At 39.7% G+C, this 26,097-nt stretch overlaps 1 protein-coding gene across 2 annotated transcripts in view; it reads right to left on the bottom strand.

Moving 5' to 3' along the window:
- Positions 1-2,473: 2,473 nt before the first annotated feature.
- Positions 2,474-26,097, bottom strand: part of PTEN (phosphatase and tensin homolog) — a 45,271-nt gene continuing 21,647 nt past the window's right edge. For both annotated transcript variants that reach the window (XM_021381869.1, XM_021381870.1), the window contains 5 exons: positions 22,540-22,778; positions 17,870-18,011; positions 15,679-15,845; positions 6,948-7,172; positions 2,474-5,962 (listed from right to left, as the gene is read on the bottom strand). In XM_021381869.1, coding sequence (XP_021237544.1) covers positions 5,777-5,962; positions 6,948-7,172; positions 15,679-15,845; positions 17,870-18,011; positions 22,540-22,778 — 959 coding nt within the window. In that variant the 3' untranslated portion in view covers positions 2,474-5,776. The remainder of the gene's footprint in view (positions 5,963-6,947; positions 7,173-15,678; positions 15,846-17,869; positions 18,012-22,539; positions 22,779-26,097) is intronic.

Raw genomic sequence — 26,097 nt, 5'->3', positions numbered from 1 at the left:
ACCTTGTCACCCTATAATAAAATCTCCAAATCATATGCCCTGTACCAAAAGTTTGTCAGATGGGGGCTGACTACAACACTGGTCGTAGGATGTTTCTCTGCAAACTCAAGCAATGAGATTCAGAGCTTAAAGTCTCATTCTGTAGAAACTTAGGGAAATGGCCTTGATTCTGGGGTGCACAGGAGCCTCCAGGGTGTACCGAGACACTGGAGAGAGGACAAAACCCTCAAAAAGGGCACAGTTCAAAAGGAAGTCTTTAAGAAGGCACCAGAAATGATGAAGCAAAGCACTTCCATTGGACCTGCAGAAAGCAGTCTGTATTGCAGCAGGTGTCATTATTCATATACTGCGTGCTAACGTAGGACATCATCCTGGAGAGACCCTGTAAGCAGTAAAATCCTTAGTTCATTAAGCAGGGCACAGTGTACAAGCTGTGATCTTGAGTTCTTGCACCAAACCTTTCATTCCTTTCTACACAGAAGAGCTAAGATGAGAGCCAGTAGAGCCGACAGCCCTCTGGAGTTCACATAATCCCAGCCTGGCAAAAGCACCTCTCCCCTCTTCAATATTACTCAGTATTTTCCAACTCAGTGTTTCCCATATTTCCAGCCCATTCCTCTTGCAAAGGGTGCCATCAGTCTGTAGCTGTGAACCATCCTGTTTCCATCTCTCAAAGATCTTTAAAATCAATGACGCCCAAGCCAACCTCTCTCCAATCTATCTCCCTTTTGAACTCAGCCCTCCAGATGCCTCTCAGGTCTCTCTCAACAGACGTTTTGCATCATTTTTGCAAAACCTCATCACATCTCTCTGAACATGCTCCATCACTCCTTTCCTTTCACAAATTCCATGCCTCCGCCCATCAAGTTTCAGTATCACCTTTTTCCACCACAGAGCTAGCTATGTGACACAAGGCAAGTTTCCAAGCACAAGAGTCCTCAAAAAAGAAAGCAGCAGAACCCTTTTTGATTCTGCTCTAAGTAATACAACCCATACAGAAATATTTATCCAGCAGCTACTTTTTTTTTTTTTTTTTTTTGTGTGTGTGTGCAGGTTGCTCAACGCAAGTATGCATGCCCATCGTTCTCATTCAGCTGCATAAAGGTGTGCAGGTTCCCACCGCACATCAGCAGCTAAGCCAAACATGCTTGCACAATCCTTACACTTTTCCAGATGTATTCCTTGAGGAAAGCAGCCTAAAAGCATTTTTCTCAACTAACAAAAAAAAAGAGAAAAAGCATTTAAAACCAGTTTGCTACCAACATAACTCCTCCCTAAAGAGGTGATTTGAAACTCAGTCTGCGATTTTTTTTAAAATGATTCAGTTAATTATTAACAATCACATTACAGCAGTCTAAAAAGAGATCTGCACAAGGCACACTGCTGTCTGCTGCCCCATAAGGGCAACACATGCCCAGCAAGCACAAGCAGCACAGCTGGGCAGGTGCTACCAGGAACAGCAGCTGCAGGGATGGGCTCAGCACTGGATCATGCACCTTCCAGCAGCAACAGGATGGGAATAATGTTCTGTCCACATCTGAACAGCACTTTCCACCAGCCTTCATACGAGGATCCCCTCACACAGACATCTACATGCTTAAGGAAGCCACTCAACAGACTGAATGCTGTTCCTACTCCACTTCCATTTTCTGGCTGAAAACTAAGCTTACCTGAAAAAGTAATGTGTACTAACAGACTATATAGCAGTGGTTGCTGCGTTATTGCAATGGTGTGAAGTCCTAAACTGTGCCACTCACAAGGGCCAGATACCACTGGCAAGAACTCCAATCAGAAAGTACCAAAAAATACTTCCCACCTCTCTTAACTGCTAAAGCTGCTAACGGCACCAAACATCTGATAGGTTTTGTAGATGCTTCGCCAGATTTAACACAGAGCTGACATTAAAACCAGCAGGAAGGAAGCAGGAATAACAAGTTTCTTCCCGGAGGCTCAAAGGACAACCCTAAAACCAAAGGAAAAGCACAGGTATTCCTTAATTTAAGGGCTGAAAACAAGTCTACCTTGAAAATAGGCAAGCAACAAAAATAGGAAAACACAAACTTATGCTTAGTATGGGTAGAACAGGGCTGTTCCACTGGGAAAATGCATCTTGTTGCCAACTTAGAGCTGGAGACACACCAGTGTTAAAAATAATGCCACATGCATTCTGAAGAATGTTCTCTTGAAGAAGGATTTAGTTCCCCTGGAAAGCAGCCCCATACCTCACCATGACAGTGTCAAAGAAACAGGTTGGTGAGGTTAGTGCACATAGCTTGTGCTTCCAGTGCCTCTACTTGTTTAAAGGTCCTGAATGTAAAAGGGTTCCAAGCTGCCTTAAAACCCCTGTACACACAAGGAACTCCTTCCAGAAGCATCCGTGGCTCTAAGGAACATGCTGAAAATCATTTGCCTACAAACAGAATGTTATCTGACCATTCTGTACTCAGAATTCTTCAATAAAACACCCACACAGTGACAAGAATGAGACTTTAATCAGTTTTAAGTGGAGTTTTAACACTAAGAGATAAAGGGTTGTTAAACACAATAACAAACGGACATCTGATTTGTATGAGGCATTATCCTGTACATGTGATACTTTGTTTTGTGTATTCTCAGTGCATAGCATTACACACAGAGCCACTGTTGCACAGCACAATAGTATTTGAAGAGGCTGAATCAGAGTAAGGCTGCTTAACAGACTGATTTTTTTTTTTTTTTAGTATCTATCTATATATATATATATGCTATATGAAAACAGACTGAAAATTAGAACCAGCAGAGAAAGGCAGCTCTGCCACACGCTGCAGTCGGAGCCCCTTTTAGTGCACAGCTCCATCCCATCCATCTGCATGCATGACGCTTCTTAATGGTATTGAAAAGGTAAACGAGGCACTTCGTGGCAACCACAGGCATCGTTAGCATATTGCACACATTCGCTATGACTAAACATGGAACTTGCACACTAGCATCCTATTTTTAGTTTTGCTTCCCAAGCTGAAACATCTGATGCTGCATGTGAACTCCAGTTCCCAACATGTGCCACAAATCCAGATGCTATTTGTACAGCTGCCCTTAAGAGCTGCAGCAAATATTTTGAGTGGGGCTATCAATGACCAGGGATGCTTCAGGCCTAAAAGTAAGTCTTACAGAAGTGATGCCTTCAAGTAGTTTCAGACATGTAAGCTGCTGCACATCCAGAATTTAAGCATACAGTCCAGAAACTCAAGGAGAGATTACCTACAGAATGCATTTCAAGTTAATTATGAATACTGTCATAAATAAAGTTTTAATAAGGACTCAAAAACCTTCCAGTCGTAGTAATTCTTGTCAACTTCTATGGGGGTGGTAACTGAAATAAAGTATAGGAGAGTATGTATAATATATATTTATATATATAATATATATATAATGCCATTTTTTCCATTTCCAATGACTACACCATAAAATGTAAGCAAGGCTTCTCAGAAACATCAAAACATTCAAAATCAAAACCCTCATTCTAACCCTTCACATTCCAAAGGAAAAATAACAGTGCAAAAGCCCATCGCGCCATTTGCAATCCAGCCCTCAGTGTTACGCACTGGAACCACACCAATCCCATTTTGTTATCACCATCTCCAAAGTGGGACACAGAACAGTGTCGATATCTGAGTACTTTTAAAGCATGAACAGGTTTGTTTATTAGCCAACGCAACTTTTTTTTTCCAACTGTTAAAAAATGATTAAAAAATGATTAAAAGGGTAAGAGTTAACGTCACGTCCTCAGGTAACCAATTCCTGCTTGTCAACACCAACGGGAACAGCAAGCACTGGAACCAGCCTCCTGATCCACTAAGACACTACAGCTTGATCAGATCTCTATGCCAGAAAGCATTTATCAGCTCTGTTAGAAGTTAGAATCATGAATGTGATGAGCGAAGTTGACCAACAGATCCCAAAAAAGCACTTGATACCTTCCTTTGCCAAGAGTGAGTCCTGCCTCGTCTCCTTCAAATTCTTACCATTAATGCTGTTGTACAGGGCCCTCACGGATTTGAAACACTGTTGTTATCTAGGCGAGAACACAGCTAATGAACTTCAATGGCAGCCCTATTAAGTTAATTGAGTAAATGTAAATTTTAATTTAACAAGTGTAAATTTGGGGACGGCAACTCTTGGTGTACTTCAGAGTGAATGATTTTTGCCAGCTTCCATACAACAGAAGTTGTACTCTCAAGTCATCAGCAGACTAGGCACAGCAATTATATGCTGAAAGAGAAACTCAAGCCCTACTCCTGGCTCTAGCCCTATGAACAAACACAACGCTGCCAGATGAGAAATCTAATTTGTTTTGATTTGTAGTTTTTTTTTTTAATAGCAAGCAATACATTTGGGACAAGTTCTGCTTTTCAAAAAGTACACATCTTCATGCAGACACAGCATTGAGAATTCAACACTGTCTCCTCTGTAATGTCTCTTTTTAAAATATTGTAGGTACTGAGTATTCAAGTAAAAGTCCCTAAAAGTTAATGACATTTTTAGAAAAGTGTGCAAAACTGCAAAACTCACTGTAATACAATGTGTAAGGTCAAAGGGGTGGAATGGCTGACAGAGGTTTGATTGAATAAATGCATCATAAATCTTCAAAATAAACACTAACCTGGAGAATCTCCAATTGAAATTTTCTGTGCACAACTACAAAATATTTTTTATATTAATGAGGGAAAAAAAGCTTGCAAGGCAGCACATTAAGTATTCTCAGCAGGAATATGATTGAAGACCTAATAAGAAATATTAAGATGTTGCCTGATGTATGTACTAATAGCAACTGACTTTTAGCACTGGTCTTGATTACATTGGCGATGGAGCAGCCATTACAGTTCAGAAAAACAATTAATGAATCACTGAGAATTTTTGTAACAATTTGTTTCAAGTCTGTATTTTAGTTGATAGCCTCCACATTTGTATGGTTAAGTCATTGTTGCTGTGTTTCCTTTCTGTGACCACAATAATTTTTTCTCCCTTCATTTTGCAGGTCTTTAGGATGTTGTGAAGGTTCATTCCTGTACCCCTATGCAGAATCACTCCCTCTAGCTGCCTTTTCTAGCACCATTACACTTAAAAAATAAAATGCACAAACAACAAGCAGTGACAGCGGCGACTCTTCAGTTGTCCAGGATGAATTATGGCAGCATGCTAAAGAAAGGTGCAAGTAAATAGCCGGATATGGTACACAGGCCAAGCTCCAGCAGACTATATTCCTTTCTAAGCATTACTTTCCATCCCCCATCCAAAATACATGCATTAGAATGTAGTAAAACCTTCTAGAGACATCTCTTAGCCAACTGCAGACTTTTCTGTTGCCACAAGTGCAAAAAAAAAAAAAGGGGGGGGGGCAGGATGTGAACCTGTATATTTGCATTTTTTCAAAACTGTTTGGTGACAGAACACAAAAGGAAAGATTCCTACGTATACACATTAAGTCTGTCTCCACTTTTATAAAACTGGAATAAAATGGGAAAGTGCCATATTTATAGTTCCTAATTGAAGTTTTAATGTCCTTTTGACACAAAAAGGTATATACATATCAGAACTACGTAACCATTTTTATTCAACTGGACAAGTGTCAAACCTGTGGATTTATAGGGCAAAACAAGATTGGTCAGGAAATAATTGTTCCTATAATTGGTAATCTGACACTATGTCCTATTGCCGTTTAAAAAGGTCCTTTTTTCAGTTTATTCAAGTTTGTCACTTTGCAGGTTTTTCTTTTTTTATCTCCGATTAAAAAAAATATTCAGACTTTTGTAATCTGTGTATGCTGATCTTCATCAAAAGGTTCGTTCTCTGGATCAGAGTCAGTGGTGTCAGAGTATCTGTAATGATCAGGTTCATTGTCACTAACATCTGGTGTAACAGAAGTTGAACTGCTAGCCTCTGGATTTGATGGCTCTTCTACAGTTTTTGTGAAAAATAGCTTCACCTGGGGAAGGAAAAAAACAACAATTTAAAAATGGAACCTGAACTTAAGCACAGCACAGGTAAGAACTGCTATTTGGAATAGCACAACTCCTTTCACTATCCTGAATCACAGAACTGCTCTCCTCCCTACTCTGGAAAAAAAAAGAAAAGAGCTCTTAAAAGAGTAGACAAGCTCTCAGTACCACTCCTGAGAGAAGAGAGATCCACCACCAGCAAGCTCGGCTCAAGTTCTGGGCATCTGCACCAAGCATTTGTGTTCTGGAGTTAAAGCAGCTGGACATACCACAGCAGCCATGTGACATCCAGCTTTTCACCCATCCTGCCTCTAGATTGCTGATGGCACAAAGACTGTAATAACACCCTGCAAGAATGAACTAAATACTTTTTCAGTACTATAACCAGTGACTCATGTTTCTGCATTAAGGTCTGATCCATGCAACATTCAGGTAACTATACCTGTTACCTTAAATATGCACAGCTGTGGACTACTGACATTTTATCAGCATGCCCAATAATGCCCTTTCCATTTTGAGAACAGTGCTGACAACGGCTCACAGTCCTCAAAGCTAAAACTCAGGTTATAAACTACTCCCATGAAGTGGCTTCCTCTATAAATCAACTCAGAAATTATGCATAAAGCTCAGCACTAAAAGTAATGCAGCAGGTACTGGAAAAACTGCTGTTAGGGCCTCTGAATTTCTTACTAATTATCTCTAATGGATTTGATAAATACCAAAAATAAAAAAAAAAAAGCTTTTTTCCCCAATCTCTCACCAGTTTTACACATAAAACACTCTCACGCCATTTACTGACTTCCTGAAAAAATCAATAAACTTAGGAAGTTAGAACTTTTGCTAAATGGTGGCAAACACATACATGAATTAGATTCCTACATAGTTTCAAACAGTTCTTCTGTAATGCAAGACAAACAAATCAGACAACTTCATGCAGCTTTTCAGCTTTGTTTACATGAAATGTATACTGACCTTGAAGTTTGGAGAAAAATATCTGTTGGCTTTGTCTTTATTTGCTTTGTCTAGATCATTTTTCGTTAATGTAAGGATTAAATATTCCTTGTCATTATCTGAGCGCTCTGAACTGAAAATACCATCAAGTTCCTGATCTGCAACTAGACTTCCATTTTCTACTTTGTCTGAATTTTCATCCAGTCCTATGAAGAATGTATTTACCCAAAAGTGAAACATTTTGTCCTAGGGGAGGAAAAACACAAAGAACAAGCTTGCTTTAGTAATCTTTAGCAGCATATTAAACTGACTAATATCATCAACTGGTCAAAAACAAATCAATATCATCAAATGAAACTTGTTTGGACAACAGTACATCATTGGTTATGTTGCAAGCAAAGACATTTTCACCAATTTGCCTAGACAATACGCAAAACTCTGCATCAATCAAAATACATTTTAACCAATTTAGCTTTCAGAAGTTGCTTCTTACTAAGAATAGTTATAAAAGCAATTATCTATGAAAAAAGTAGATGACAAATTAGACAAGTGGTAAACCTGCGATCACAAGGCATAAAGACATTTTCTTGCCAAGGGTTAGTGAGACCTAACAGACAACTTGTGCAAAGCATTATAGGTGACTAACATTTATCAATATCATCCTCCACAGCTTCCCGTATAACAGAATATTTTTATTTTTATACAGAAATAGTTGTGACTGAGCAATCAAACCCTACGATAGAGTTCCCATCACAGTGGATTCATTACTGTTTCATGGAAATCGTTTATAGCAGTAAGTACTTGCTGCCAATTACTAAGAGAAGTCAGACTCTGAAAGTGATTGCTGTCTTTCTACAAAAAAGGACAGTTTAGAACTAGAAGACTGTTTACGTATATTGTTCTTAAGCAGGACTTGACAGATGACCATCACCAGCTATCTGGAAAGGTACAAGTTAGATTATCCACTGTAATGCCACAACAGGTATCCAGATACAAAGAGGCAAAATAAAAATGCATTGGTGATTTTAAAAGAACTAGGTGATATCAGCCAGTATATTATACCTGTCACTAGGATCAACAGGGGCGATGTGAGTGTCCATCTCCATACGTGCTATGGGACCAATACTCTTTAATATCTTCATCAGTGACATTGAAAGCAGGGTCGAGTGCACCCTCAGCAAGTTTGCTGATGACACCAAACTGTGGTGTGCGGTGACACACTGGAACAACAGGATGCCATCCAGAGGGACCTAGACAGGCTGAACAGTGGGCCCAGTAGAACCTCATGAGGTTCAACAAATCCAAATGCAAGATCCTGCACCTGGGTCGAGGCAATCCCCACTACCAATACAAGCTGGGGGGCGAAAGAATTGAGAGCAGCCCTGCCAAAAGAGACCTGGGGATACTGGAGAACGGGAAGTTGGACATGAGCCAGCAAGGTGCCCTCAGAGCCCAGAAAGCCAAGCGCATCCTGGGCTGCATCCAAAAAAGCGTGACCAGCAGGTCAAGGGAGGTGATCCTGCCCCTCTACTCTGCGCTGGTGAGACCCTCACTTGTAGCACTACATCCAGATGTGGAATCCTCACAGCAGGAGAGACATGGACCTGTTGGAGTGCAACCAGAGGAGGGCCACAAAAATAATCCACGGAATGGAACACCTCCCCTACCAAGACAGGCTGAGAGAAGCTGGGGCTGTTCAGTGTGGAGAAGCGAAGGCTGCAAGGTGACCTGAGAGCACCCTGCTGGTATCTAAAGGGGAGCTACAGGAAAGAAGGGGACAGACTCTTTAGCAGGGTCTGTGGTAACAGAATAAGGGGACATGGTTTCAAGCTCAAAGACAGCAGTTTTAGGTAAGATATAAGGAAAATATCTTTTACAGTGAGGGTGATGAGGCACTGGAACAGGCTGCCTAGGGATGTGGTTGATGCCCCATCCCCAGACACTTTCAAGGTCAGGCTGGATAAGGCCCTGGGCAACCAGATCTGGCTGCAGTGTCCCTGCTCACTGCAGGGGTTTTGGAATAGATGGCTCTCAGAGGTCCCTTCCAACTCTAAGGACTCTATGATTCCATTCTATGACCAGGAGCAATGTTTTGTTCTGGGCTAGAAGGTCTCTGAAGAAGATATGCCCAGAAACTTCACCTCTACACTGTCAGCTAAATAGCTCAGTAAGATACAGTGACTGTTCTCATACTACTTCTCCATCATTTGCTACACCTTTGCCAGTCAAGAGTAGACATTTCCAAGATTAGCTCCCATTAATAAGCTGGTCTTCACTAGCACATTAAGCACTTCTTCATAGGAAACGCTGAGCTACATTAACTTCCTCTGTAAAAAGGAAATCTCTTATTTCATTCTGTGTTCAGCTTTAAGGCAAAAGATCCAAAATGCAAATGGCCAGTCTTCCCACAACAGCCAGAATTTCTGCATTTCTGTTAGAAGTGGGAGGTTCTCTACTGCACATCACATGAGCATGCCTCCCTATGGAAGGCAACTTGGCACCAACAAGTCATAATTATTTTCTAGGCATTGGTAATCGATTAGGAAAGAGTCTGACCACTGCTTAGCTTATGCTCTTGTCTACAAATTAATGGAATGATTTAAGTACAAAAACACTGAGAATTCCAAAGCATATGATGAAACAACCAGTATCTGCCTTCCCTATCCAAAGCTCATTAGCCCTATTTTCACTGTTCTAGGTATGGCACACACAAAAAAGTTTTCATCTTATGTGCATTTCCTGTAAGCACCTGAGACAGCTGAACTATTAAGGAAATGCAAGGGGAAAGGCAAAAGTAAAACATTTCAGCCAGAAACACTTCTGGCACTTAAACAATTATCCACTTCAACACATGCCTCACTAGCATCTAATCTACCAGTCTAACATGATATAAGTACAGCTGTCTTGGGAGGCTGACAGATCTTTGTCACTGCTACCAAGTCCCTTAAAGTTACCTCATTATGAAATCTCATTGGAGCTTGTCCATTCCACTCAGCCATCAGCAGATTCTTGCAAGGCCCAGCCTAAGTATTCAGATACTTAGCATCCTTTTCTTCACTAATGCTACCTCCAACTCTTAAAAATGTCCACCCTGGAATGTGGAAGTAGAGGATGAATGTGCTGGGAAGAAGGGCTTTACTCTTCCATACTACTCATGGTGCCTCATGTGGCAGTAGGCAAAATTCTCATGAAAAATTCTTCAGGATAACTTAGTCTGTGCTCTTCCATCCTTCAGATGGAGCACCCAAAAGATAAAAAGAGAAATCCACCAAGGAGATGATCACTCCGGATCAAACTGAAAGACTAGTTCAGGTCAAACCAGAACCAACCGAGGGCATTGGGCCTTCAGCTTCAGAACAGGAATGACTACAGTCCAGCTGCTGTGATAAACAGTGGAAGAAGGCAAGCCTGAGTGTATTACAACTCTGTAAGCAAGTGGAAATACCACCTGCAGGCACACTGCTGGTGAAAAGGTCAAGTGAAGGGAGATCTCACCTCTTGCAGGCACACGGTAGTACCACTGAGACCATTCTTCAGAATCACACTGTAAAAGCAGTCATGTACTTTGGTGCTGTTCCTCAGTGCCACACCACGGCTCCAGTGAGGTCAGAGGAAAAGACTAAGCTAACTAACACAAATTCCAGCAACTGAATGGAAAGAACTGGAAAATGGCTTATATCAATAGTGCTGAAGCAGCTTTGGAAGAAAACAGTGCCAAAGCAATCAACGTCACTGAATGCAAACAAACACTGGCAGAGGCAGAAGGCATGGACTTGTGAAGTTTGAAGCTTGATTAGATGGAGCAGAACCAGCAAGGATTTATTTGGCACACCAGAGCCAGCCTGAACAAGCAATGGGATTCAGACAAGAGAAATGGCAAAATTCTCAGCAGGCATCTCTTCATTTACCTCTTTGGGATAAATTTGAAGAGGTCTTCAGAGGCTGAAACAAAACATTACAGCCTGGCTGAGCACATCATTTATCTTATCTCCCTCCAGTTTCTTTAAAGCATCAAGTTATTTTCTCTCCTTCCCTGCTACATTAATTAAATTAGTTTAATAAACTAAGTTGATGGGTACTGAAACATGGCACAGCCACTCAAACTGAGGGAAGACTTGGTCATGCTTTTGGGAATCACCTTCTGAGGCTGATAACTTTGTCACCGCTCTCAGTGAGAAACAAAACCCATTATTCCAAGTGAGGATTGACTCAGCTTCAAGTAGCAGACTCAAAGATATTTCACAGGAGCCAATGAAGAAAAGTGAAGTAGTATGGGCCAAAGAGAGAGACTGTAACAATTAAGGCATGAACAGAACTTAAACTTTATTTATCAAATTTGTTTGTCAGAGCAAGAAAAACTATTTAATGAACAGGCTTCTGAAAAAGATTTGGTAGGGTTTTTTCAGGTTTTCTTTTGTGTTTTGCTTCACTTCTAATTACATCCCATGAATCCACTTCAAAAAAAAATCAGACATTTCTTGCAAGTCAGAATCATAAAATCTACAGTGCAATATCAGACATTTGAGACTAAAGCTGAATTATTCACAGTATTTTGACATATAATATTTATCAGCGCCACAAGAACTTTTCAGTTCTCAGGCTGACAGGAAAACACACCTCACTCTACAGTTGATATCTGCCTCTAACTGCAGACTGAGATTCAAACCTAAGATCATTCAAGCCATCAGCTAGGAGTTCCCATATCCTCCAGCGTTTCAATTTGCAGAGAGGCCTACAGGCACTTAATCACTTTGCAGCAACAGCTAAGGGTTTTACAGATGCTATGCAGCAATCAGAAGATGGAGGACATGTCTCAAGCTGTTCCAGGCCAGGATTATAGCCTTTCCATAACCACGGCTGATGCAACTTGTACCATTTTCAGATCTACAGTTGAAGTCTTCAACATTTGTAGAGCTTGTTCTTCAGTGTTTGATAAAAAAAGCCAAGACCCAGAGTGTTCTTTAACCATGTAGCAGAAACAAAATGGCACAGCCAACACCTCAAAACAATGCTGTCAGCACCGCCTATGCTAGACTCTGGTATCAACCAGCTATGACTTACACAATGACCATCATTTCATCAATAAGAGGAGTGTTTCTAAAAGGTCTCCTTTACCTCCAAGCTCTGCAGGCAGGAAGACTACAAAGATCCCTTGTGTTACTTTTAAACATGTTCGCATTTAATCGAGTGATATAAGGATACTTTGAAACCCTTTAATATTATCATGCCAACATCAATAAGTAAAGAAAACTGTTTCAAACAGGAACAGGGAAGCAAATCTAGAAAGACTATAGTAGTAACTGGAGATGGAAAAAGAGCAAGGTGTAGGTCAGAAGGGGGAAACAAAACAAACGTGCTCAAAGAACTCCAAAACGTTAACTTCTACTGGTCAAAAATTTTAATATATACCTGTACTCAAACATAGTGCCATATTGTTCCCATAAGAGCAGGCACACAGAAGGAAAGTAACTACACAGCACTGAAAAATGACTAAGAATACAGAAAGCAACTTTATTAGACAAGAACGAACCAAAAGTTGGAATTACTACCTGGTGCCAGGTGGTACACATTGCAAAAAAAAACTGCAACAGGAAAACTCTTCCAAAGCAGTCTTACCAGCACCTTCTCAGAAGCACCAAATAATTGTTTGGCTGAGGTTAGTTGAATTTGCTTAAATTAGGTTTTGCCATTAAAATAAAAGGGCACAACTGATTTAAATTTCACATTAAGCACCTAGCATTGCCCTGTCAAAATCACTTGGTCATTCAAGCTTGTTTTGTTTCATACTGAATAATTTTATCCAAGAAGTTTATCAAAGCTGAGGACTCTCCACACAAGAGCACCCTGCAGATAATACTGCTGTTAAGAGGACTACGAAGTCTGAAAGCAAGTGCACAGAGGCTTATCCAGAATGCTCAAGCTGAGACCAGTGGTATGAAACACCATGACAAACTCAGCAGGAGGGCAGAGAACATTCTTTCATTTCCAGAGATGAGATACAGACTTTCTCCAACCCAAGGCCCAGAATGGACCAAGAATTACAGCTCAATTTATGTCATTAGTTTCTTGACTAGGATTCTCAGGGAAACTTAAACGCTGAGAGGTGATGTGATGTCTTTAAACATGCAGAAAACTTGTTTGACAGCTACCTATAGATCTGCTAACAGAAAACCTTAGGAGAAGAGGAATCAGTGATGCGCAACAGACCTGTCATTCCAGCCTCCAGAAACATGCCTGAGTAAGCTGGAATCTCTGAAGGATGATACTGTCACTCCTATTAAGCTACACCTAATAGCTCACGTGATCACTCCAGGGAGGCGGCAAGCTCTGTAGTTTGTGAAGTCCCTAAACTGGAAGACTCCCACTTTTTGGGTTTTGAGTAAAAAAAAACACAGTTAAATTACCCAGAAGAAAACAGGCTCCACTAAGCGCAAGACAAAGGGGACTTCAAGGATGTGAAAGACTTGTACATAGAAAAGCGTTCAAAGTTCTGCCAGGACAAGTTTTCTGCCACCAATATTCATTCACCTTTGGCCTATTCTCATCTCAGTCATTTTACGTAACTTTACAGAGACCACATGGAAGGACCATCCTTGGTGCCAAGACAAACATCAGAGATGGAATATTTCACTAATTCTCAATATGAAGAGCCCAGCAGTGGTTTCACAAATCAGACTAGGATGCTCACATCTTATATATGCCCTCAATCTGTGTTTTCATTTATGTTAGAACTAACAGAGGTGGTCTTATCAGAGCTATGTAACAGCATACAATTTTCCTCTGGCCTCAATTTCTACAAGGTTGAGGGTAATTAATCATTAGATTCAATCAATTTTTGAAGCAGATTATCAAGGTCGTTTCTTTAGAAAAGACTACTGTCTGAAGAAGAGGGTTTCATCCTCTCAGGGAAGTTTGCAGATGTATAAAGAACAGCTTTCACCAACTCCTCACTGCTCAGCCCTAGCTGTTCAAAAAAGTAAAAAAACATTACGGGGTTGCTCTTTTCTATCTTGATTTTGCAATCCACAGAACTAGAACAGTTAGAGGACTTGATGTGGAAAAACAACTAAAAAAACTAGTTACTCAAACTACAAGACTCCTAAGAAACAAACTGTGGCTGATATGATGCTGAAATAAACTACAGCACAGCAACACACTTGCTACACTTCTGCACACAATTCAATACAAACATTTCTAGCCTGAATTTATACTAGAGAAATCATATGTGACAACGAAGACATCTATTTCATGCTGCCCCTGGATCACAGTGCTCTCTATAGAGGTTAAACAAATAGAAAAGCTCAACCTGGGTACTAGAGACCCAAGATCCAGAATCAGAGCCATGTGCAGATGTTATGAGAGCTTACTTGGGGAGGAGAAGGACAGCACAGTGTTTCCCAGGAAGCATGTTCACAATCCATCTGTTACCAAGATAGTAAAGAAACCACAACTCCCAGGTTGGATAGGACAAAGACTAGTTAAAACAGGACCTTGTCTCAGATGTTTGGGCTTTGTTTCATCTCCTCCCTGCATCCCCCGTGCAGAACTTACCTGGCTGTTCCTTTAAAGTCCCTTAAAATTGGCTCCTGTGTACTGAAGTCTTAAATATTGATAATTTTAATGCCTGGAAATCAGTCGTTTGTTTGTCAGATATTTTGTTTTACAGTTCTCAATCAGTGCAACTATGCAATACAAACTACATTTGATTAAATAAGCAGAAGAGAGCATTCTCATTAAGCAACAGTTTAGACTTGCAGATACTAGCACATGGCAGACAACAGGACATCTCCAGCTACTGAAAATTTACCACTAAACTAGTTAACAATAACTTGAACAAGTCCATAAACAAAATAGCATGCATGTGTATTGCATGCACAGCTAACAACTAGCATCTTAATGCATTTGTCTCCCAGTTCACTCTAGTATTCACATTTTTATGTTTTGCCTGATTGCAATATTTGCTCAAAGAATGCTCTTTAGTTTTATTCCATTAAACAGTAAACAATTACTCATTAATATTGGAATTTTAAGCAGTAAATACAAAGGTAGCCTTTAAATCAACAAGGTTTTCATCCTCATGCTTCACTACAGGAGATGCAAACTATCTCTATAAGCACAAAAATAAATGAGACATTCATCTTTAAGAACTCACTGACTGATGCCAAATTAAGTTCCAGATTAATTTTTCCCTCTAGAAGTGAAACACTGATAAAATTCTCAGTTTGGAATGAATTCTCTAAATGCCTAAAGTCAAAGTAATGCAGCTCACACTGCAATACAAACTGTAGAGATGGCTGAACAGATTGCAGAGATTTTCATACAGTGCATAGGAACTAAATTACCTCAGAATTTCAACCAGATTTAACAGATGGATAGAAATCAGCCAACAGCACACACACAAGATCATCTGTGCCTGCTACAACTTTAACAAAATTTAGTGAAGAAAACTGCTGAAGTTAACTTGCTCAGTATGCAGGTCTATTTTTAGATTGAGAATGTTTCTTCCTCAATTAGATTCTTCACTTCTACCCAAACTACTGCAATAAATATCCAGCATGATTTTTATCCAACCTTTGTACTTAATCTCACTGATTCAAAATAACCAGCTTTCATTTTGTGACGGATTCTCTACTTAGGAAAACTAGACATGAAAGAATTAAACACTGTGATGGCACAACACCAAGAAATAACTAGTGTCCCAGTTCTGCATCAGGGTTGGGTCAACCTTCTCCAGAAAAGCAAGAAAACCAACCTTTTTCAACATCTTGTTTTGTTTGTGGAAGAACTCCACTTTGATATCACCGCATACCGGCAAAGGTTGAGGGAATTCAAAGTACATATATTTGTCTTCACGTCTTGAGGGTCCTGAAGGGGAGGTGAATATCTTCACCTTTAGCTGGTACACCACAAACTGAGGATCTGCATGGCAAAAACAGAGTGTCACTTTGCAAGAAATGCCTTTTAAGTGTCAAAAAATACAATCAGAATCACAACCTACAGCATTTTGCAAGTTGAGTATGTACTGTGAGTCAAGCACTACAAGGCAAAAAAAAAAGGCTTTGTGGGATGTCATTGGAAATAACCTCACAGACTTCTGTATTTTGTAGCAATTTGTTCAGGCAACTAAAGGATTCCTACAAAATTGCAGTTTCTTTACAGTGGAGTAGAAAAATGACTATTATAAATTCTTGATTTTTCCTCACACATTTCCCCTCATCTCTGTATTACATGGAAATAACAGAGAGGTTTTACTCTTTTTTCTCCATGATGCAGAGCAGACAGTGATGTCAGAACAAACTCATTTCTTCTCTTACACAACCAGAACTGTTAAACAAGAACAAGGACAAAATTTAACAGTAGTACATAAATCAATTGGCACTGACAGCAGACTATATAGACAAACCTGTAAGTCTGTCCTGTAAACCACCACCACCAGAATGCCAGCCACACTGTAGTTTCCTAAATTAAAGTAACAGCTGAAGTTGTGAGGGTTTTGCTGCAGCCTGAGCAGATGTAACTTTGAAACTGCCAGTGAAGTGAGCATGAAAGCCAGAAACATGAAATGAAATTTATTCCAAGAAATCTTCGTGCATTTACTCTTTCAGCATTTTCTGCTTCTAATTGTTTCTCCTGGTTTCTCTGTTAGTATCAGATGCAGACTGCTCTCTAGACAACACGTGCTGAACCGTATCTGCCATGCTGAAACCACCACCACTGAGGAGCTGTGGGAATCTCAGGAATTACCCACGCTATCTTGCTGAGCAGCCTGTCTTTAACATCATACTTATCTCTCTCAAATCCTCACCACTGTGAAACCTAGTATCCTTATCTGCCTGACAGACATAACTCTGCTCTGTGACTTTAAAACAGAAGGAAGATGACAAAGACTAAGATAAAAAATACCATTTGTCACTAAAATTAATACAATCAGAGTTACACGAATAAAGAGCAGCATATTGCTTTCAATTCTGAAAAAAAATCAATGAAAAACTCCACAGAAACATAAATGGTGGCACTACTCAAAGATGCTGAAATCGGTAGGCACTCTGTCTTCCCATATGCTTCGCAAATACTTGTTTATCCCAACATCCTACTAGAAAAGTAACACACTGGAGGTCTGGTATGGGCAAAACAGTTAATACTCATGCAAACAAGCCATACTTCATGTAGCTTGATTTCACAAGTTTATCCAAAACACTGTATCATACGAATATGCAACCTCCACACCTCTAACCCAGAGGAAGGTTTTCTGGCATTCTCCTCCTGTAAATATAGTTAGCCTGACAAGCTGCTACGTTGTTTCTGTTGTGCATTATATTCAGGTACCATCTTACAACCACACCAATACTGCAACTTTAATCAAAGCCACAGGAAGCACTGGAATTAATTACACATTGCAGTAATCACCATAGCAAAACCACTAGAAAAAAAATTTCCCACTGCAATGAAAAGAAAGAACACGCAACACCAGGCAGTTCCTGCTCTGTAACACAGCCCACAGAAGGGCAGAAGAGAATATGCAGTTACACTGTGAAGTTCCAAGGAATCTGCTGTTCCTTATTAACACATTGTGCACCAGCAAATCAGATTACTTGGTCATTGGTACACATAATGCTTTATAACCCTTTATATAAAGAAGAAACATTCCTTAGATAAGGTATGTACCCAGTGAGTTGATTTTTTTAAATCACGATGGGAAAAATAACATTGCTGCATGTGAAACCAACATGCAAACAAACGTTATTCAGCAATTCCCATTTCCCAGAAGTTGCTGTACTTTTAAAAACAGCTTTTTAAAAAGGTGAAGAGCAAATATCCAAATGTTTACATTTACTACAGTTTAAGATTGTAGTAAAACAATGACACAAGTCTGTCACCCAAGAATTCACATAACCAGGTCCAAGCGAGAGCTAATGAAGAACAAGGAGGTGCTGAGTACTTACTGCAAGTTCCGCCACTGAACATGGGAATTGTTTCAAACATCATCTTGTGAAACAGCAGTGCCACTGGTCTGTAATCAAGGTGATTCTTTAACAGGTAGCTATAGTAGTACACGTAGCGTCTCTGACTGGGAATTGTTACTCCCTAAACAAAAGGAAACAAACATCAAAAACCTCCCAGAGCATTTCCTGGCAGTCACTAACAGGACTCCTACCCAATATGTGAGAATGTAACTAAAGGTGAATAAACCAAGAATTAAAAGGCATCTAAAGAACTCTGGTGGTCTGTGCAGAGTACACCTTTGCAGCACCCTTTTCACCTGTCCTGCAGTGCTTAAGATGATGTTATACACGATAACCACCATGCAGGGAGCATGCGGGGCCCTGTTTTTCCAGGCACTTCTGTGGGTATTTCCTACATCCAGCTCAAACAGCAAGGCAAAGAATGCAGGCTTCTCTGTTTCACAAACAGAAAGACCCCAGAGACTGGGGGTGTCAGACTTCCAGCAGCACTTTGAGCAGGAGGCCCCTGTAATTTTTAAGCACTGATACTGGAATTACATTTCTACAGCAATGCAAGTCAAAGGAGTCTACTTTTATTTGCTAATATCACTTTACTCATGACTGACACTATCTGCTGTTACAAAATGCATTTCTGAAACGTCTTCACAAAAATCTGGAGTGGAGAGTTTCATTAATATAAGCCTGATGGCCCAACTGTTGAATGAAGGACTTCTCAACTGAATTATAGCTCTGAAGTAAACACTTGCTTTGAGAACATATAACATAATAACACTTATTATCAATTTTATAATCACTTTAAGCTTCAAGAAATAGTTTGAGCTCTTACAGCTAGCACTTTCAAGAGAAAGTGATAAAGATAAAAGATAAATTTAATTCCTTACAAAATGCATTATATGCTTTATATCAACTCACACCATCTATTTGCAACAGCACCATTGAGTATACATTCATATTAAAGCTAAATGTGAAACTGCAATAATATGGAGATAACAGAAGCTTTTCATACATCAATCTTTCTATCACAAAGCCTAGAACACAATCTCTGTATTACCTCTATAAGCATTTAGTTCTAATACCCGCTTTACCTTGTAACAGATATAAGTGAAGGGTGGCTGGAATACTTAGGCATCTTTCTGCCTTTGTTTAGAAAATGTTGAGCAATGTCTCCTTACCACCTCAGCTGCTTAAAAATTAGAATTAAGCAAAAGACTTCTCCAAATATCACTTGTACAACGGTATTCTTAAGTAGCCTTATATGTGGACAATATTTTTGGTTCTGATGTCATCTTGGTAGTATTTAAGAGATTCACGTCTTAAGGGAGCTTTAATGTTTGCTTTATAGGAATCTGAGCTTCACGCCTGAGTCTCAAAGCAAAAGAGCAGGGAAACAGTTTAAGTACTTTCTCTTGAAAAGCTTATATTTCACAACTATCCTCACTAACATTTTTTGAATGGTTATCCAATGAGTCCCTCAAGTCCCATGCCAGAGTTTCACAGTACGCTGCTGTGTGGACATCACAAAAATGGCCAGCTGCTGCTTGTGGTGCTCCTCTTATTATAGCAAGGGCAGTAGTACAAAGAACAAGCACTTCTGGAAGTAGTTCTCCCTGCTAAATCTGCACCTTTATACTGAGCAAATGGCATTGGGTTTAGCAGAGGTTGTCAGCTGGGTCTGCTGGACAAAGAGCCATTGTAACAGACCAGCTCTGACACATCTGTCACTGGTTATCTACCTTGGTGAAAGAGTAATTCCGAGACTCCCTTGCAGACAGTAATTGGTTTCTGTTTCCTGTTCAGTTACATGCAACTGCTGCTGTAGTCACTATTGGGAGCCTTTCCTAAAATGCAACAACATGGAGGTCAAAGAATGCTCTTGAATAGATAATCTCCAAGTTTTGGCACTTGCAAGTTCTTCCTACCTGATAACTACTCATGGAGTAGCTCCTAAGAGAGCTCCTGGAGACTAATCTTCACCACAGAGCCCTCCACAAAAGTGAGAAGAAATAAAAACTTTGTCCAGCTGTAGGAAGGCAAACCTGTCAGCCTTCATCATCACAGCAGGATTTAGGTGTCCATCTTAAGGGAAGAACAGGGAATAAGCTAACCAGTTCAAAATGTGGATGCAGTAGCAGCTGTTTAGAAGACTTATTTTGAGGCTTACTTCTTCCCCAGCTCTGAAAACAGGCAGGACAACCACAATTCTTAATCAAGTTCCAGAAAATCATTGTCTTCATGCAGTTCAAAGGAGAAATGGAAATCAGTTCTATTCTGCTACAGTGGTGGGGACTGATAGATAAAATCTTTTAGACAATATTTTTAATCTTTCCCATTCCCTCCTTCTGAAAAAGGAACACTCCCCTGAGGAGCTGCAGAAGTTGAAAGAGGCAGCTTAGAGGAAAAAAAATCACTTTTCGGTCGGAGACAGCCTTTTAGGCTCAGTTCTGCAATATCCACTACCCTTCCCAGGATGACAATGCATTAATAGACTATCTAGGAATTGTCCACTTGATCTACATCTCCTGTTGGATGTTACAAAGGCCTCTGGTGAAGCTGTTTCTCCCACCAGGCTTTTCCCTAAAGCTTGCTACAGAGGTACTCAGGGTTGTTCTCCTGACTAATTAGCCATACTTCCTCTTGCAATTAGTCGTACTTCCTGCCAGCATGGACTATAAACTCCCTCAAGAATCAATCTGCCATGCACATTAGTGGCAACAGTGATTGGAGCTTTGATATTCTCAGTTGCTATACTAAAGCTGCATGTTTTGTGCTTGCTTTTAAACAAAGAAAATCTAGTACCTAATTAAAACCAATTTTACTTTATCATGTTTTGGCCCAGCAAAAATAAGAAAAAAATAACATTTTCTTGCATATGGGTGCAAGCAGCTCTTTTGATGCCTCAATGACTTTGAGTTCAGGAAGGCAGTTTATACAGATGGGACAAAGCATCAAATCACAGAGCAGCACTTTGCATATGATACTGAAATACGGCCAAAAAGGGAAGAAAAAGCTCCCAGAATCTTCCCTGGAATACCTGTTTATAAATACAACTCTTACAACCATGTGAATCACATACTGCCCACTTGCCAAATCAAGTTAACCAGGCTCAAGAGCTGGGAAAAAACAGCACTTCCAGAAGAGATAGCAAAACCAAAACAAAATTACTTGTTACAGATAATGTTTACAGTGAAGCTAAACAAGGATCTCACTATTCCTGTTTAGTAAACCCTCTGCTACTTCAAACATGATGTTGGAGATACCACTGAGGTACTAATGAACAACTAACAGACCTTACCCTCAAAACACCAATGCACAGAAATATTACCCTCTTTATAGAAAGGTAAGCTGAGATGCAGTAAATACACTGTGAAGCATGCTGTGTTTTGAGCTGAGTGATTTCCGCATCATTTTATCTGGCTCTTTAGATAATCTTTAAGAGCAACCTACACTGTTTATTCATCACACAGCTCACTCCTGTTCACTGTCACTCACTCCTACCAAAACCCACAGGTTTTGATGGGAAATCTTAACAGTCTCCTTTCAAGTATTACATCACAGCTACTTTCTAAGCTGGAACACCAGCTCCATCTCATAAAAATAGCAAATTAACAATTCACTTGTTCCTTCTAATGAATCAGCATCCAAACCCTAAAATTCCTTATACAATACTTCCACTCTCAAGTGCCTTCAAACATGAAACTCAATTTATTAGAGGCCTACACGCTACGAAATGAATACCTAACGCAAATATTACACGAACACAGAGAGCTCTGTACTTGAGAAGGCTAAAACTGGCCCACAGAGATGATTCCCCAGGGCTGCTCTTACCAACATATACAAGGAAACAATGGAAGATAAGCAGAGAAGCTTGCTGAAGCTACCTTGCAAGGCACATCTTAATATATTTGGAGAAGGTTTCACAAAATAAGTGTAAGTTTTCATTAATGATACATAACCATGTCAGAAACATCCAATCTACAGTTACTACTAAGTCAGTCTGTGTATCACTGACAAGGTCTTAAAAGAAAGCTCTTGCAGCCACAAAAATCATTTCTCTGAGATTCTCCCACTCCCCACAAATAGAAGAAATTAAACAGCATGAAGCAGACTGAGGTGGCCAATGCCTAGCCTTGACCCTGCTTTTAAAGAAAAGGGGTATTCAGCAATGGATACGCTCTTCCAGTAGGGACATTGAGCTGTAAAAATGCTTTAATGACTATGCATCTCAAAACAACACCACAGAAGTTGAGAGAACCTGAGGAGCTGAATAGCTCATCTATTCAGACAAAACAAGCTAGAATAATCCTCTTATTTGGGCTGAAAATGCTGAATGAGAAAGTTCACTCATCAACCACCCATTCAAAGCAACACAGAGCAGAATGCTATTTAAAAGGGTATTTAAAATAAACTGTCCAGATCATCTTGAACAGGAGATGGAAAAAACAGATCACTTTAGTGTTGTGATCAATTGCTTCTGCTACTTAAGAAAGCTTTTTCATTGAGAAGGACTGCAATGATCCAGTAATATTAAAGCTGAATCAAACCAGGTATCACAACTGACAGGGAACATTTCTCAAGGAATTTGACTGTTCAAATAGACTAGGAAAAGCCTAACGATGAAGGCAGGAAAACAGAAGAACAAAGTAACTCACCTTCTTGTCTCTGGTCCTTACTTCCCCATAGAAATCTAGGGCTTCTTGAGCCTTTAAAAACTTGCCTCGATGCAACAAATACGCACATATCATTACACCAGTTCGTCCCTTTCCAGCTTTACAGTGGATTGCTGCAACATGATTGTCATCTTCACTTAGCCATTGGTCAAGGTCTTCACAAAAAGGTTTGATAAGCTCTAACTGTGGTGGGTTATGGTCTTCAAAAGGGTACTGTGCAACTGCAATGAGAAGGAGCAACTTAAAATCTAAAAAGGAAATCATCAAAAGCTCAACTAGACAGGTCAAATTTGTGACAAACATGAAAAAATTAACATTCTAAATAAAAAAGTCTTGCATGTAATTTTGTATTTACACATAGCTTTGATTCTGCTGCTATTCAGCAACATGTTGCAGACTAAATGCATCACATACATTTCTCTAGGAATTCGTAAGCATCTTGCTGCATGAAGAGACTACTCTGCAGTGCTTCTGAAGTTAGTACTACAGACTGCACGTCACATCATGATTTTTCTGGAATTTAAGAGTGCACTGGCACAAAAAATAACATTGTGAAAACCCATTAGACTACAATTAGACTATCTGCTGAGAGAAAACAGGGCCAGGCCCCACTCGCTGATCAGATGAGGAACTCTGCAGCGAAGATTCTGAGCATGGTTGGATCTACATTGGGAACAAACACTCAAAATTTGCTCAGAGGGATGTGGAAAAAAAAAATGGTAATTTCCATACTAAAAATGGTAATCAAAAAGATATCTCACGCAAGGCACCTGCAATGCATTTTAAGGTCAACCCATGGAATGTAGTTGTCTTTTTTTTTTTAATGTACTGAGACACTTGCACACAGTTTTTCCATCTAGAGATGGAAAGAATTTCAAGCAAGCATTCAAGAAAGAAAAAAGAAGAAATCTCAGAAGAGAACAAAAATAAGCATCAGGCAGGGAGAAGGACCCAAAACCAAACCTCTGCATGACCCGCCAAATCAGATGACAGACAACACCAGGCTGGCTGGCAGAACTTCATGGAGTAGTACGAGTTTGGCCAGGAGAACTACACCTCACAAAGCACACCCCAGTTCTTAATCAACAGACTTGGGATCTTAAAAATACAAGCCTGGTTCATTTCTCAGCTAGAAACACAATCTCCTTTTCTGGTGTAAAAAAATGAATACATTTCATTTTTTGGCACATGTCTGTAATTGTTTTGTAAGGGCTACTCTCTTGTCATACACGCAAGGCTCCTTTGATGAATCCACATGGACTTCAAGTGCAGAAGTACGTGATGAACTTACGGAACTGCTAAATCACTGTGGCATAAGTTTGAAGCATTCCAGAGGGATCTACGAGGACAGTTTATTGTTTTGCAGTACAGATTGTCCACTTAATCTTTCCTAGGAGACCAAAAAGGGAAGCCTAATAAAGTGAATAATCTGCTAAAAAAGCTTAATGAACATGAACATACACTAAGAAAGTCTTGCACACTGAAGATTCAAAGACCGCATGCAAGGATCATTTGCAGAAATCTACTTAGATGTTACTTTCTGCTGCAGATGTAAGCGAACGGAGGAATTTATTCAGAAACCCCCAAAAAAGGAAATCACACAGGAGATGCTGCAGATCCTTGACTCCAGCATAACTACATCCAATAAAGTTCCTCTGAAGAGGAGACACAATGTAATGCTAAGAGAGATGCATGAAAAATCAAAAGTAGTAACAGCTTGTTGAGAGATTCAAGATAACAGACAAACCTTGCAGGATTTTCTGCAAAGACTGATTGAGGAACTGTTGAAATGGGTGTACTGCAATGGTTTAGAAAGCAACCTTAGATAACATCAGGCTGTAGAGCCTTGAGCTTTTTTGAGGAGGGTGCAAGTGCTCCACGGATGAAGGCTGCTAGTACTGGAGAGTGGAGAGTGTGGAGAACAGCTCACTTCTCTATCCAAGCTCCCAGACACTGCACATAAGGAGGCAAAATGGAACCAAAACACACGGCAAAGCCAAAGGCCATTTCCCACACTGGGGTACTTCAGAAACTACACAAGCTGTAGACAGAAAGTTAGCGCCCACAGACGAAGAGCTTTCAACACTTGTTTCTGCATTTGATGCAAGAACATCTCAGCTGAAAACTTAAATATTACATTGTTTCACATTCAGTATAGAAATGAGAACTTCCCTTTTGAAATTACTTCATTCCCAAAGATTTTAAAATACAACCATACTTCTGCTGCTGCTAAAAGTAAACTCCAAGTCACAAATTTGATCATCTAAGTTAAGTAACTTGTGAATGAAAGTAATAAAACATATGAAACTCCCTAAAACAGTGTTGTCTTATACAGAGGAACTGTAAACAATGGTGTCACAAACAACACTGCTGGTCAGAATTGACCGTGAAGGGATCTGAGCACCTCCATAACTGAAAGCATAAATTAATGCAAGCACATGTACCAGACATGATATTAGAAGCATGCCCTTTTTGTTTACACCTTTTCTCCTCTTACCCAAAGAATTGTTCAAGCAGATTGTAAGATACCTTTTTTCTGCCTTGTATTTATTTAGCAAGGTTTCAGGACATTGCTGTTCAACATAACTAGAGCAAAGCAGGAGTGATGATTACTTCAAAAATGAAGGTTTCACTCCTTCTGTATTCAGACATGAAAGCAGCCTACTGGTCATATCCTAAACAACTTGTTCACAACTAGAAGGATGTATAAAATTAATAATGAGAAAGTCAAGCCTTTGCTAAGGACCTAGTATCAGCCAGTTGGGCTAAACTTCATTCACCTCCGGTTTCATATACACAAATACCCTTTACCTACCCTGCCATTCTGAAGAACAACATGAAGAGGAATTACAAGTCTTACCACTGTGCATAGAGATGTTTCTCTACAGAAAGCATAAAGGTAAATCTGTATTTATTTATTACCTGAGGCATTAATACTGTCAAGACAAGAACATCAGTTTCCACTTATTACAAAGGGCCTGATAAAAAGGAGTCCCCAAAAGCTTCCCCACAGGTTCTGCAAAGTGTCCAAGAGCGATCTTATCTCAAACAAGCATCTCATGGAAATTTAATTTTGTTTTTATTAAAGCAACAAAAGGTATGTTCAAGATCTTCAAAAAGCTGTTGCATGCAAACACTGACAATAGCTTAGTAGTGTTCTCCATTTTTATTCTAAGCGATGCTTCTGCATAAAAAATAGATTTCCTTAAGCTTCACAGCTAAATTTTACACTGTTTGTTGACAGAATTGAATAGTAATCTTTATACAACTCATTCCGCAACGGTTTTTCAAACAGTAGATTTCTGATTGTTGTATTAGCTCTTGTTTTACTTAACTGTCAGGAACATTGGTTTTTGAAAGCATAAGGAATACATCAAGTTTCTCCAACAATTTAAAAGCTATTTGATACGATTCTTTGCTCCCAAATCTCCTACATGACTATTCTTTAGTACTACTCTTAGTACTACTCTTAGTACTACTCTTAGTACTACTCTTAGTACTACTCTTAGTACTACTCTTAGTACTACTCTTAGTACTACT

This window comes from Numida meleagris, unplaced genomic scaffold (genome assembly GCF_002078875.1).
Source record: "Numida meleagris isolate 19003 breed g44 Domestic line unplaced genomic scaffold, NumMel1.0 unplaced_Scaffold119, whole genome shotgun sequence".
Taxonomy (NCBI): Eukaryota; Metazoa; Chordata; class Aves; order Galliformes; family Numididae; genus Numida; species Numida meleagris.
The sequence above is the reverse complement of the archived record's forward strand: the minus strand, read 5'-3'. Positions and strand labels throughout refer to the sequence as shown.